Source organism: Calonectris borealis, chromosome 1, assembly GCF_964195595.1.
Source record: "Calonectris borealis chromosome 1, bCalBor7.hap1.2, whole genome shotgun sequence".
Classification (NCBI taxonomy): Eukaryota; Metazoa; Chordata; class Aves; order Procellariiformes; family Procellariidae; genus Calonectris; species Calonectris borealis.
The window spans coordinates 80,336,227-80,351,525 of record NC_134312.1 but is presented as its reverse complement, the minus strand read 5'-3'; the positions used below and the strand labels follow the sequence as shown (position 1 = coordinate 80,351,525).

Genomic DNA, 15,299 nt, shown 5'->3' with positions numbered 1-15,299 from the left:
TACGTAATCTAGTTGCTCACAAAGTTAAAATTATACAAGCTGTACATGTTCTCAGTTATATGTAGGACAAAGCTGTCAACTTCCAGTGTTTTGGAGAGTCTTGTTTTGCTGCTCCGAAGATTGCTGGCAAATACATAACAAACACTTCATCATCTGTAGAAAGGTAGAGAGAAAGCCAAGGTAACAACAGTTTATTGGACAGTTTTCGCAATGTAATTTAATACAATTTGGTTTTTAATCTTTATTGGTATCCTCAGGGTTCAGGATATTTTTTTCCCAGTATATCCTGCGTGTTATGGGGCTTTTCCTGGCTAGTACTTGTCACCAGGGGGGCTCTCTCTCATACTGGGGTCTGTGTTATTGTTTTATAAACTGGTCATTACAGCTAAATGGAGGTGGAATATATTATTCTTTCACTGTCCCAGGGGTAGCGTAGTGAGGACCCGAGCCCCCTCAGGTTTGCACAATATCATGTTGTTAACATCTTGGCACTCGCAGGAGTGGACTGCCTTGTTGTGTGCCAGATCACTCAGATTAGCTTTATCACTAGCCAATATTTAAAGCTGAAGGAGTTGGTCTACTTTAAACAGTACATTTGCAGTACTCTAACAAGGTTGGAAAAAGATCAAAACAGGAAAATGCATTACTAGGAATTATATGTGATGTAAAAGCTTTTCTTCAGCTTCTCGTGTATTTTGGTATGCTGTTGGGGCTGGCTCAGTGTTCCCCTGCGTACTGTGGAACTGGACACACCGTTAGAATTTCATCTTCCCTGTGCCTGTGGCTAGTGACAGCAGAGCGCAGAGCTGTGCATCTGCCTCTTCTCTGCACAAAGAGGGAATGATTTCTTGCTTCATCATCTCCCGTTCATTTTCTGTGACTAGACAGCAGGACATCCCATGTTAATGAAGTGGTTGAAATAACGTGAAATAATCATTTCCCCTCCATGCCCTGCTTCTTAAGGTTTCTTAACATTTCCACAGTATACACAATTAACTGTTTCCTACCTTGACTTTCTGACTGCTCCTTCCTGTTACGGCATTCCAGAGACAGATGAGTTTAACCTTGTGCATTTCATTTTTTCTTGTAATACAGCATAGAATCTTATTAAGCTCGTAACAATTCCGTCTCTGTAAGCAGTGGGCAGAGACCCAAATGTGGCGTGAGAGATGCTGAACTGGGAATACAGTGTCAGGATCCTGCCTCCTTCCGTGGGATCCTGTTTGTTTCTGGGAGGAGGCAAAGGACAGAATCTTTCTAAGGACCCTTGATTATTTTCAAGAGTGAGGCTTTTTTCTTTAGTAAAATACATTCTGTTCGGTGAGTCACAAGCAGGATTAGTACATTTCTGTGATAGGCTCTGAGACTTCAGACTTAAACATTGCTTCATAATTTACTTTTGTAATAATGAAATAGTAACTTTAAAGTAACTATGTTCTAACCTTTCTGTGCAGGGGACATGTCTAACAGCATTAAACGGCATCTCTTTTGTCCCCAAATAATTCTGCTTTTTTTCCTCCCTTCCTTTTTGGAAACAGGCCTTGACCGTGAGATTATAGCTGATGACTTGCCTCACCCATTCGGCTTGACTCAGTATCAGGATTACATTTACTGGACGGACTGGAGCCGGCGTAGCATTGAACGAGCCAACAAGACCAGTGGACAGAACCGAACTATCATCCAAGGGCATTTGGATTACGTTATGGACATCTTGGTCTTCCATTCCTCCAGGCAGGCAGGCTGGAATGAGTGTGCCTCTAGCAACGGTCACTGCTCTCACCTGTGCTTAGCAGTCCCTGTTGGGGGTTTTGTCTGTGGCTGCCCAGCTCACTATTCCTTGAACTCTGACAACAGGACTTGTAGTGGTAAGCCGTAATGAATGGAAATAAAACAGAGTGGCAGATGTGTTTTGTAACAGATACAAGCATTGTACTTGGAGGAAAGAAGAGTTTTATTTTTACGTGGGATGGTAAAGCTTGCTTTGCCGATAGGCCAAGTTAACGCTAGTTTCTATTTTTAATAGTGAATGTGTATTTGAAAAATTTCTGGTTCCCTAGGGTCCCTTCCTCCATAGGAAGCATAATTTTCTAATACTAAAATCTACTCACTTTTCAGAGAAGATAGGATATTGAAAGCAAAAAAAGAAAAAAAAAAACCTTGCAACAGACCAATATTACAGTAAAATAAGAGTGGCTGTAGTGTATCTTTTTAATGACTCAGCTAAATCTGTGTAAGCAGGAAAGCTCAAAATGCTTTTGGGTTTCTCTCTGTCCGTCAACCCTTCGCAAGTGCTTGCTTGCTTATTTATCTGCTTATTTATTTATAATCTTGCCTGACATAAAGGATATGTGATTATTTGGTCTGTATTCTGGTCTTCGCGTAGCCTTTAGGTGGTCAAGATTTAATTCTATAGTAGCTGTGTTTGCTGGCTGATGAGATGCTGAGGCGGGTCACTCTCATACCCCCAAAAGTGTTTCTTCCTCAATGAGGAAAGGCTTGGCTTCACGGTCTCCCCAGCACTTCAGATTTCTGATCTCAGTGCAGCCAAGCCCCATTTGTCTTTATTGTTGTGCAGAATACGAACCGCAAGGCCCCTCAGGCTGTGTGTAATTAGTTTCTAACCAAATAATTTATCCATCTCTCAATAACTAGCTGCCAGAGAAGCTCTCATAATTTTGGCAGCCGCACTGGATGGCTGATTTCCACTGGTGTCATTCAGATTAGTCAGTGGGTGAAGAGATTCATGGTATGGAGAGACAGATTGTATCTCGTCTGCATTATGCATGAGTAGAGAGATCCAACTGTTGTTTTAAAGCCAAAAGCAGGGCAGCTTGTTCCACGAATGCCACCTCATGGCATTTTTTGAAAATCATGCTCTTTGGAAGACTCTGCTTTTCCACCTCCCCATGTGTCCTGTACTCCTCCTTTCCTTTTTTGTTACAAGGGGCGCTTGCATGACATCTGGATTTTTGAACTCTAATACTCTTACACCTTTCTGCAAGTTAGAGACACGGCTGGCACCTCTCTGGTGATTACTGTGATTTTGTAGGTGGAGGAATTTTACTTCCAGCGGAGAATAAGTAGTAAAATGATCAAAGGTCATGTTTTCTTGTGAAAATGCTCTTGGAAACAAAGGAAGGAGAAAAATACAGGAAATATGTTGGGAGCAAATAGAACCATTTCCCCTCGGTACAGTTCAGGGCTGTTTGTGAGGTATTAGGAGTTTTCCTTCTGCCATGTTCAAACCTGGGAACTTTCCAAGTTCTCATTTGTGGGTAATTGGAGACTTAGGCTTCTCTGTGTATAATTTAATTTTTCTCTTGGCCACTATAATTGGAGCATGAATTGTTTTAACTTTCTCTTGCCTGTTTTACTTGCTCCTGAACGTTATTATTAGTCCAAGCCCTGTCTAGAGGCCAGTTCCTCCCTTCTGGATCACCCTGCTCATGCTTGCATAGATTCTTTTAATTACGGGAAGGACACACTGCTCTGATGAGATCTGGTATCTCATCAGATCTACCATGTGTCATGAAGTTTGAAGGCAGTGTTACACAGGGGACATGCTCGTTGCACTTCATTTGCCTGCCAAAAATATAGTTAAAATATGTGACTATTGGGAGGGAGAATGATGAAAACTGGGAAGGGATTTCTGAAATTGGGACTGTTTCAGAGATGTGGGGACTCAAGGGGGGAAATTCTGCTGTTACTTTTTATAAGTTGGAAGCCAGGCAATCTTAGACAGTGAGAGGGTGTCTTTGGGGAAAAGTGGAAAGGATTTTAGGTGCTTATGATGGTGTGTTTACCTGCAGTGTTTTATCTGATGTTTTCTGAATCTATTATTTTGCTGTACACATTCAGTACAAACTTTGCTTTGCTTTTTTTGGTGCTTTCCTCTATAGTTTAGAGCTAAGTAGAAGGCGGCTTAAATTATTGGAGAAATGCTTGGAGGGGAAATACAGGTTTTCCAGAAAGCAAAAATACCTTGCAATTAGGCCTGATTGTTATAGGATGTTAGGATTCAGTGTTAGTTACCAAGGAAACTCCACCCCACCTTTTTTTTTTTTTTTCCCAGCAGCCAGAATAAATGTTCAAAGTGTATGCCTAAAATAACAAAGCAAGGTGATGATGTTCTCTGGAAGACTTTTGCTACCTCCCCTTTCCAAGGTGCTGCCTTACCTGTTTTACAGGCTGGATTGAATGAGTGCAGTGTCCCACTGCTAATCTCTCCAGACTTGTGCTATAGAGAATTGATTGTACAAACTTCAGGGAGGCTGCAAACTGCATTTCTGGCTGCTGGCTCTTGTGCCGTCTTGCACAGCAGTGGCTCCAGGTAGACCATTATTGAAAAGAACGCTGTGAAAAGAGAAAATGCTTTAACTAACTCCTCTGATTTTTGACCCAGTTATGTAATACAGGGATAATTTCTTTTAAACAATGTATTAAATGCCTTGTGCACTTACTGTAAGATACAGCTGGTAAATTACAGCTGTACGGGGTGGGGAAGTCTTATTTTCTGATGTTTGATGGTATTTATAAGAAAAAAAATCATTTGTCCAGCAAATTTTTGCTGGGCATCTGGAAAGCTGGAGCAGAGCATCAGATTTTTGTCTGGTTACAGGTTAGCATTCCCAGATGAGCACCTAGAAATAAGTAAGATGTATAAATTCAAGAAGAGTGAATAGATTTTTTTTCCAAAAACACAGCCTGCACACACCTAAGAAATTTTCCTGTGAATTAGTTGTTTCATTCTGGTGCAGGCAGAAAGAGGGTTTGTGGGAACAGGACTAAACCACTCTAGTGGCAATCTCTGTTCCCTGGGCCCTCTAAATAAGGAACCAATGCTGGCATTTGCTCAGCTTCCTCTGCAAGTAGAAGTGTAGCTAGCAAAATGTTCAACTTCAGAATAGTGGAGCTGCATTTCCTTGGGACCCCTTTAGAAAGAAAAGTGACAGTTCCTTGAGAGGCATGGCTGACCGTTCTTCTTTGAGGTGATTTTGAAAGAAGTCTTCACATTCATTAGCCCTGCAACTTACAAAATTATCTTTGTCTGTCACATCCACATTCAGACATTTATAGTAAAAAGAGGTAAATTGAAAGGCTTTCCAAACTGATCAGACGTTGGGATTTTTATGTTTTGTTTTTGGTTTGGTTTGGTTTTTTGGCAAAGGAAGAGGGAGAAGGGGAATGAAATAATACATACCGTCTGGTTATATGTAGTAGTTGTCATTATTGAACATACAAATACCCAACATTATTGCTATGTGTAACCCTTTCATCCTCCTTGTTTTTTTAACCCATCAAGCTCCTACAACCTTTCTGCTGTTCAGTCAGAAGAATGCAATTAATCGCATGGTGATAGATGAGCAGCAGAGTCCAGATATCATACTCCCTATCCATAGTCTCAGGAACGTTCGAGCCATTGATTATGACCCCCTGGATAAGCAGCTGTACTGGATTGATTCTCGGCAGAACATCATCCGCAAGGCACAGGAAGACGGCAGCCAGGTATCCTGCGGGTGATGGAATTACTAAAAGATGAGGAAGGCATGCCCTACACCCAGCAATGAATGATTGTACATGAATAATTTAGATATATGGACTTCCTGTAGATTACTAGCTGTCACTTGGCAAAACAAGTGGCATCTGGAGTTTCTGTTTCTGGAGTCCTCAGCCAGTAATCTGGGAGGCGCAGCAGGAAATAAAACGTGGAAAACTAAGGCCACCTTAAAGATACTGTTGTTTACACTACATTATTTGCTCAACACCGTCTTTTGGCTGGGGGCTGTTGGAAAACCCATATTTGAGAGAAGTGAAACATGGATGGGAAGGTTCTTGGGAGAAACGGAGTGTGTCAGAGAGAAGGAAGAGTTGCCAATGAGCAGGGTGCAGGGGCATTGACTCTGAAATGAAGAGGGTGGGACTTTGTGAGCACGCAGCTGTGTCTGAAGCCTCCCAGGTTCTAGTGGGGATAGGAAGAGAGTTGTCAATCACTGAGCAAGGAGTTTGAAACTAGTGACCTGTAAGAGATGTAGCAGGCTTGGGAAAATGTATTTGACTGAGGAATACAGAAAAAGTAGAGTAGGGTACAAAGCAAAAGGTGATGCAGATTTAGTGAGATTAATTGTGAGCAATGACTGCTTATTCATTTTCACATTTTAAAGTAGATTTTTTTCTTCCTGATTTTTTGAATGGGGGAGGAGCAGGAGACTAAGATGAACAACACGGAGGTGCTATATTCAGTTTAATTTGTAAGAGAGTGTGGTTTCTGGTGACGGGTGTGGTGGTAGTTGGATCCTGGTGAAACGCCCTTCAGCCTTAACTCTTAATTTAGCAATGGTTTTAATTTTGGAATATTTAAATAATTTAACACCCAAAACTAGTCAAAGGCACCAGGTTTTTGCCAGCTTCAGCAGAATAAACAAATGTAAGACTTGTAGGCACACCCTTTCATAGAGGTGACAAGCCAAATAAAGTTAGGCAAATTTTATGGTGAAGTTTAATTTGGGGGTGAGAGGGTGGAGGCTGCTCACCTCAAAAGCATGAAGTTTTCCAAAAAGATTATGTAAGGCCATGTTTTGTGAGTTATTAATCCTCTTAAGATTTTTTGAAAAGTTCATGAAAGATGTCAGTTAGGTTCACCTTTCACTATAGGGAGACTATGCAGTTTCTTTCTAAAAAAAAAAAAATAAATTAAAAAAAAGAAAGGCATGTGAACTCCAGAGGTCTGGACCAGTAGAAGGCAAGAACTTTGAAACAGAAAGGTGTTAGCTGGAAATGCTCTAAAGTCACTGTCATATGCTAGCTGACGTCCTTTCTGTCTGTTGGCAGAGTTGCCTTCCCATTTATTATTCATCCTTATGTTATGTCCCCCAACTGTGATGGCAGTGATGGTGGAGAAGAACGAGGCAAGAATTTCAAGTGCTGTCTAGCCTCACTTTGCCTGTGTTTTTATCCATTCAGCTGCAGCTTTGGGAATTAGTGATCACGCGTTTCTGTTGTAGAGTGCTAAATGTGCTGGATTTGGGTCTATCCAATCTGAACTTAGAGTTGTCAAGAAAACAGAGGAGACATGGAAGCTGACCCTGAATCTTCAACGCCAAGACAATTTGGACTTGCTAAGTCAAACTTGCTAAGTCTTATGAACTGCAGTCGACTTACATGATTGCCATTACAATAAACCATCAGGACTAAGTGCCTATATCTGATCAAAGGTGTTGGTGGGGCAACTGGACCTGGGTGTCTCCTTATTTTATGATAGTATTTTGGCTGCCTCCTTTTGCTGAGGAGTAGTTTGATGTGGTGCATCCATAGCAAATAAAATCGCTCACGTTGAATCAGATTTAAATGCTCTTCTGTGGGTTGTTTTTCTTTCCGTTGTAGAGCCTCACTGTTGTGACAAGTCCAGTTCCCAATCAGAACCTAGATATGCAGCCTTATGACCTGAGCATTGACATCTACAGCCGCTATATCTACTGGACCTGCGAAGCTACTAATGTGATCAATGTGACACGCCTGGATGGGAGACCCATGGGAGTAGTGCTCAAAGGAGATCAAGATAGGCCCAGGGCCATTGTGGTGAATCCAGAGAAAGGGTATGTAGCTGAAATAGTGATGTGGGGAAATTCAGGCTGAAGGTCTTGAGAATCAAATTATTTTCTTGCTGCTGCTTGCTTTCTATTTGTCAGAATAAAAACATCTTTGACATTTGTTAAGACGTCTTGGTCATATAGCAAAAACGTGGAAAGATCAAATAAACTTTTTTCCTCTAATCATTCCTATTCCAGATACATGTATTTCACCAACCTACAGGAAAGGTCTCCTAAAATTGAGAGAGCAGCATTGGATGGAACTGAACGAGAGGTCCTTTTTTTCAGTGGTTTGAGCAAGCCCATAGCCTTAGCCATTGACAGCCAGCTAGGCAAGTTGTTCTGGGCTGATTCAGACCTGCGGAGAATTGAAAGCAGTGACCTTTCAGGTAGAGTAGCACTTTAATTCAGTGATTCATTTGTGTGGTGTGGGTGTGGGGGAATGCAGAGAAAGGCGTCTTCTTTTCCTTCCTACTATAAACAGTTTGTACTGTGATTCTAATCGCTCCCTAAATTCCCAGCCAGGGAATGTGCATGATTCATGCAGCGTGCCTTTACAGTCTCATGCCTCTATCTATGATTTGCATTATTAATTGCTACACATGCTATTTACTTCAGTTTCTCACTGCAAGACCTTCGTGTGGTTTCCCAAAGTCTGTTCATAAATAAATTGCAGCAGTTTTGGAAAGGGGAGGGAGAGGGTTGTTTTTAAAGCCATTGGTTTTGGTACAGTAATCTGTCAATCAGAGGAAAGTTTCCCATTAGTGGAAAAATCTTTTCTGCAGAGTTAAAACAGCAGGTGTGCAGGTCACTTATGTACCTGCCACTTAGGGTGAAATGATGTGAGAAGGATAGAGTAGATCTAACATCTCTCTGTTCTCAAAAGGCAAAAAACTCCCTCTTCCAGCTATGGAATTCTCTTTGCCTGCTCTCTAAGGTTGGGTATGCTGCTTGTCTGACCTCCTCTATGAGTTGATTCAGCTCACTTAACCACATAAGCAAAACAATAACCTAACAACAGTATACAGAGAAAGAGAAATAGAGGACAGTGTTCTGTTGGTTTGGAAAGCTGAATTGGTTCAGCAAAAGTCCAGCAAGCAACCAGAACTGGAGCAAGAGAAGAGGCAAAATCATGCAGTCAGACTGGGTGAGAGAGACTGAGATGTCTTTTATTTACTAGCCAGATCCAGCTCATCTGTCTCATGTGGCTTTGGTAGTAATTTGTTGTATGAGCCGGGCTGGATGTTGCTGATGGGGGAGCACCAGGACGTTCTGAGCGTATACGTACCCATCTCTGTTAGGTGATGGGGTATATGCCCCCCTCGCTCTGCTGCTAGTGAAGGGCAGTGGCAGAATTTTTCCTTCCTCTGCAGTAAGTCCATCCCCAGTTTGAATAGTTCATGTCCTTGTACTTCAGCTGAGTATTACTCTACTATCAGAAGCATAAGTATACGCGTCAGGAGCAAGTTTGAAAACTTAACGAGAGTATGGTAGTTTGAAGTAATGTCTTTCACTGATGACATGATACCTTCATTCAAAGTAGCAGCATGTAATCCCACTGACACCAGTGTGGTTTTTCAGCCTTTTGTTAAGCTGCTAGAATAAGCTTTTGTTTTGGAAAACATTTCAGTTTTTCTAGATGATTGGAATTGAGGCTCAGCAAGATAGTAATTTTTTTCAGTGATTAACGTGGTGTGTCACTGGAAGATTCAGGGTCACTAATGAACTGCGATATCCTGACTGTTTACTATTTTAAAACACAGGACATAAGCTGAGTTGAGTTAGTGAATTGTTTTTTTAAAAAAAAGCAGTATGATGTATCCCGGTATGTTCTAGGCTATCCCACATCCAGGGTCTGCATGAGTAAAGGGCAGCAGCAGCAGATCATATGTGCTTTGTTTCTGTCTTTATGTCTGTTACCTGCCAGAAAATAGGACACCAGAGGAGGAGATGGGTCTAAATTTTAATCTAGTCTGTTTTTAATGATTCTGCATTTTTTTTTAAAGATGTGGCTGTTGGATCACCGATGTGTAGTAAAAGCTTGCCATATTTTCAAAGAACATGAAGAAAAATCATTCCAAAACCTCTCTTGCTTTTTGGCATTTGCACCACAAATAGATTGCTATAATCACCACAATAAATTGCTAACTGCTGAGATGCATTCCTGTGCTTAGGAATGCTGATTAATAGGCTCTTTTGACAGGCAGAGTAATTTTTCTGCATGTTAGTTTCTTAAAAACATGCACAGTCTCTTGCTCTGTCAACTCTGTAGATGCCGGTACCCATAAAGAGAAGGAGAGCTAGAATGCCTTTTATGTGATGCAGTCCTTCTTTTCCTCCCTGTCCTTCAGGCATGCAGTTAGGACTCAGTTATGCTGCCCAAATGGGAGATCCTATTGAAGCTAACCAGATTCTTCACATGATTAAGGGGTTGTTTATGAAAAGATGACTGGAATTAGCTCCCTACCATGGAAACTATTTGGAAATTAGTTCTTCTATTCCAGAATAATTAGTGTGATTTGGAAACGTCTAATGATTCTGGAATTAAGTCGTTTTTATTTGGAAATAGAATGAGCTACGGGTGTGTCCTGATTGTTGCATTTATTTGTTTGTTTTTAAGTCTTTTTGTAAAAGGTATTGCTGGAAAGAGAATGGTGATGCCAGGAGACAAAGCTCCTCTTAATCACATCTCCTTTCATCTGACATTCCCAATAAAGGGGACTAGCACCCTGATGAGCCAGCTTCGGATTTTATTGTTGGTTTATGGAAGGAGGGATTTCAGTGTCTCTGTTTAGTCAGAAATAGTCAGTTACACTTGGTCACAAATATTAAAAAGAAAGATTAAGACATTAAGGGAGTGAAAATTTTAAGCTTCAGAGCTTTAGGAGCATACTGCAAAACGCCATGCTGATTGACATGGGCATGGCAGAACAGAGCATGTACAGACTCCATTTGGGTAGGTTAAGGTCTTAGTTTTAACCTTATTCCTTCCTATCATCTTTACATTTTCCCATATTCCCGGCTTAGCTTTTCTTCTCCTTGAGATGCAGGTTGCTGTTTCTTACCTTTTCCCTATACAATGAGTCATGTTCACGGGGGTTAATAGTCGGTTGCAGTTATTTAGTTTGACTTGCATCACTCAGTCTATTAATTTCTACATCAGTCTGGGTATAGCCTCTTTCAGAATCCATCAACACCTTTTCTTAATCAGATCATTGCTGGTGTTGTTCCAAAGTGGTGGGCGAGAGCCCAGTCTAGCTGAGGATTAATATCTGAACTTCTGTGTTCTGCTTTAGATGTTACCACTTGCTAAATGTTTGGAAGGTTACTTAACTTCTGAGCTCTGTATGCATTTAGTGAAAAGGAGATAAATATATTTTTTAATAGCTGAATTTGTTTGTGAGTCATCATCACTGACATACTGTTGATTAAATTCTCAAGAAGCCAAAGAACATTTTTGCTACTAATCAAAACAGAGGGATAGAACCTACTCAAATTATAAAAACATAAAATATATGTGTCTTTTGTCCCATAACATTATCTTGTGTGTGCATGGTAGAGACACAGTAGAATTTTTCTGTGGTATTCAATTGTACTAGTATATTTTTGCAGGACAAAATATAAAAACTTCTTGGAAATTGTTTTGTGGATCAACATATGCAAAGCTACTGTCTCTGTAGTAAAAGTAAAAAAGAAGCATAGCAGTGAGCCCAGATATCTGAAATACCAGGATTTACATGTAAATTTTCAAGCCGTGGCCTAATTTTAGATTGTGTGATATTGTTTCAGCATTTCAAAATTGAAGCAGATTCCCTACGTTTGTGAGTAATTTTATGCTCAGAATCTGATAAACCTCACTGAATATTTGAGTGTTAATGACCTTGTCATGTCATGTAAAATAAACGAAGCATGGATAAAACCTCACTCTTGAGCTCTCAGGTCTTGAATAACATATTTTCCTTCTGTGTATGAGTTACAAAGTCTTCACTGTCTTTGGACAGTCTTTAATGATACCTTTAAAACAGCGGTGGACTGTCTTCTGTTTATGTGGAGTATTAACCATGAAGTGTGGCAGTTGCTCTTGACTATATTTAATGCCAGGTAATCTAGCATAAAAGCCAACAAATACTCTTCAGAGTGTAAGGCTAAAGTCTCTTGGCTGCTGCCGATGATTGCTAAAGGAACTGAGGAAAGTAAGTCTTCGCTAGGAAGAGAGGAGCGTTCCCGACTTAGCATGAAAACCTTAGTGAAGATAATGTAGTTGAAACAAAAGAATATGAGGAAATCAGATGTCAAGTGTTTACCTTAATCTCATAATTCATGTGAAAAATACTAACTACCTTGTCTTCACTTGGATTTTATCTTGTATTAATTAACTCAAGCTAATAATCCAAGTTCTTATTCCCTGTTGTATGCCAAGACAAAGCAGTTAATCTCTCCAAAAAAAGGATAGAAGTATGAAAACAATTACAATTCCCATCATATTAATAAAAGACTAGATAGGCTCAAGAGAGCTGAGCCCCTACCTCCAGATGCTTCTTAAATACAGTAAACGTATTTGAAGCACAAAGACTGTCATCTTGATGAAAGCAGAAAAAAATTTTGATCATCTGTCTGCAAAATGCATCAGTCTTGCATCAGAGGACCCAGGATTGCTTACGTTTTTGTAGCAGGCTTACCTGGTAGTGTAAAAGTAGTAGAAAATAGTGGTGTGAGTAGTGTAGAAAATGTTTGTGATAGTATTTCAGTTGATTCTAGTTGAGCTAAACCACTCTTCCCCTTCTGCAGGTGCCAACCGGATCGTTTTGGAAGACTCTAATATCTTGCAGCCTGTGGGACTAACTGTATTTGAAAACTGGCTGTATTGGATTGACAGGCAACAGCAGATGATTGAAAAGATTGATATGACAGGTCGAGAAGGACGTACAAAGGTCCAAGCTCGTATTGCACAACTCAGTGACATCCATGCTGTGAAAGAGCTCAACGTTCAGGAATACAGTAAGTGCAATCCCTGTTTGCAAGTGCAAAAAGTGCCTGCGGGGCTCGAGGCAAGGAGTGGCCGCAGAGAGATGAGCCTGTTTCGCCTTGTCACTGATCAACATCAGTGCAGACCGAAGGGGCCAGAAGTTGGTATTGGTTTTTGTCTGTACATCGCTAGGGTGCAATTAAGTTTGTTTCCTTGAGGCAGTTGGCAGTGGACTGGAAATCTATCACAAACCCAGCATCACATGTTATTGCTGATGACAACTTTATTGGTAGTCCCATACAGGCACCTGGCGTTTGAGTGTCTGTAGGCACAGTGGAAACGTCCTGTTATCCCTAGTAGAGGATTTTATGGATCACACTAGTGAGTCGCTAATAGGTGTTTACGCCTTTTAGACAAGCACAGCTCTCAGGGCCTTCTTCTGGCAGTAAATGTTTCAATGGACTGCCTGCCTTGAAGGCACAGTGAAAAATTTTTGTTGGTGGCAATTCGTATTGAAAGTAAATGACAGAAGAGCAACGTTGCATTGCACAAAGGAAGTGTGTATTAAATAACAATTTGTGTTGAACATGGCTGCACTTCTAAAAGTTTTCTGTTTACCAGGATATAGCCTTTCCCCACACACATGCTTGAAACGGTGGGAGCTGGATGGTTAAAGCAGTGGAGCTGCCGTCGTCCTGGAAGAAATAGGCCTGGTTAATAGGCTGTGGTGCATGCCTTGGAGAAATATGTAGAAAAATGTCTGGGGATGTTTAATTAAAGCATCAGTGCAGACTACTACTAGTTTTGTTTGCTATTAATCTCAGTAAATCTGTCAGGAGTTCCAAGAGAAGTATGTTGTCCTTATTAAACATTAAAATGAAGAGACATATTTATCTAGAGCACGTTAATTTGAGTTTCGGAGACAGTGTGGAAGCTTCAGAACTCATAAATTAGAAAAGTTTACTTTTTTAATGGTCTTTGATAGAGAAAATGAAATATGGAATCCAAGGCGGCATCTTTTTGTATTACTAATGCTACTATTTTTGCTGCAGAATTAATTCTACCTCGCACAAGAAGCGAAACACTTTGAGTACTGTTTTCTGTTTTAATAGACCCTCGATGGGCACGATTCTTACAGTGTTTCAGATCACAGACAGTTATCGATGTGCATGGTAATTATTGATGTGTGTAAACGGAAAAAATGCACACAACAAAACGCAACTTTTTCAGAGTTGTTTTTAGTACTACCCTCCCCAGGGGGAAGGAAGTAATGAAGGGAGTCCAAAGAAATCACTGAAAGGTCGGAAAAGAGGTGGGGATTTCTTGTCAGTACCTGTCTGTCTTATTTTTAAAATCACAGGACAACATCCTTGTTCTCAAGATAATGGTGGCTGCTCGCACATTTGCATCGTGAAGGGCGACGGCACCACGCGCTGCTCTTGCCCGGTCCACCTTGTTCTGCTGCAGGATGAGCTGTCCTGTGGAGGTAAATCCTTCCCGTGCTCTGTGTCACTGAGCTCTCAGCTTCTGGGGTGTGGGGGGGCCGGGTCTCCATCTTTAGGGGTGGCTTCTGAGCAGAAGGAATGTGACAGTGCACCAAGTGCTGTTACGCACTTTTACACTCTTACCTCTTTGCCTCCCTCTCCCAGCTAAATCTGCAAGTATTGAGAGAGAGTAAGAGAAGAGGAGAAATTCACTTATTGAATTTGACTGTTGAATAAGGATTTCTGCTCACACTTTCTACTTAAGACCACTGAATTATTTCAACTTGATTTTTTAATTGTATAATTTTTATTACTTTTTTCTGTCACTCTGTATGTTCTCCTTTTTCAAATGGTGGTAGATTCTCATGTTTTGGCATGTTGCACCATGTCTGTGCCATTTTATTCTTCTCTGCTGTACTCCTCAAACTCACCCCCTGCGTGTCTTTCTGAACTGCAGTCCCAGAAGGGCGAGTTGCCTCCTCCATGGTGATACGGCCACTGTAGCCTACGCCCTGGTGTCTCCAAGGGTGGGGTTGAAATGGGGGAGAGGAGAGGCACTTTGGTGCTTGGGTCTCTTTGTGCCACCGTACTGAATGGATTTATTATGCAATCTTCTCGCCATCAAGGCGACGTGTGGTCTCACAATGGAACAAGAGCTAACATAATCCAGATATTTTCTCAGAGCAAGTTTAATACCAGGCCAAAATGCGGGGGAGGAAAGGGGGATTAAAAAAAGGAAAAAAATCCACACTTACTTACTGCATGAGATTAACAGTTACTGTAGTAAATGTTAAATAACAGCTAACAGCTGTGTTGAGATAGCGGGACTTGACTAGATGGAGCAGTTTTTTGTCGTTTTAAAAGAATTTTGTCTGAACAGAGCTGTTGAGGGCACATAACTAGACATTGAGTCACAGTGCATCCATCTGCAGTGCATTACATCCTTTCAACATTTTCTATACAATGACTGTCAAACATTAAAAAGAAAGTGAGCCATCGGTTGTGTATACACTGGTGTTGCAGGAAAGGGCGAGTAGAAAAGTGTGTTGACTTTAAATGAAGACTTTTGAAGACCTACTAAGAGAAGGGTGTAGGAGGCTGAAGTGGGAAGGGAAGAAAATAATTGTATTTTGAGTGTACATGTTTCTCTGTTCCTCTTGTTCTTTGTCTAATGAGCCTCCGTCGATGTGAGCCTGCATCAGTCACACGGGGCTCAAGGTCTGCACAAATGACTCTGGAGGCAGTGGGTGTGGAAGTTACCTT

At 41.0% G+C, this 15,299-nt stretch overlaps 1 protein-coding gene across 3 annotated transcripts in view; it reads left to right on the top strand.

The window, feature by feature from the left end:
• The window catches only part of LRP6 (LDL receptor related protein 6), a 123,430-nt gene that overhangs the window by 98,126 nt on the left and 10,005 nt on the right, over positions 1–15,299 (top strand). For all 3 annotated transcript variants that reach the window (XM_075162395.1, XM_075162410.1, XM_075162402.1), the window contains 6 exons: positions 1,539–1,865; positions 5,303–5,505; positions 7,381–7,592; positions 7,785–7,975; positions 12,375–12,584; positions 13,913–14,038. In XM_075162395.1, the coding sequence (XP_075018496.1) occupies positions 1,539–1,865; positions 5,303–5,505; positions 7,381–7,592; positions 7,785–7,975; positions 12,375–12,584; positions 13,913–14,038 (1,269 nt within the window). The remainder of the gene's footprint in view (positions 1–1,538; positions 1,866–5,302; positions 5,506–7,380; positions 7,593–7,784; positions 7,976–12,374; positions 12,585–13,912; positions 14,039–15,299) is intronic.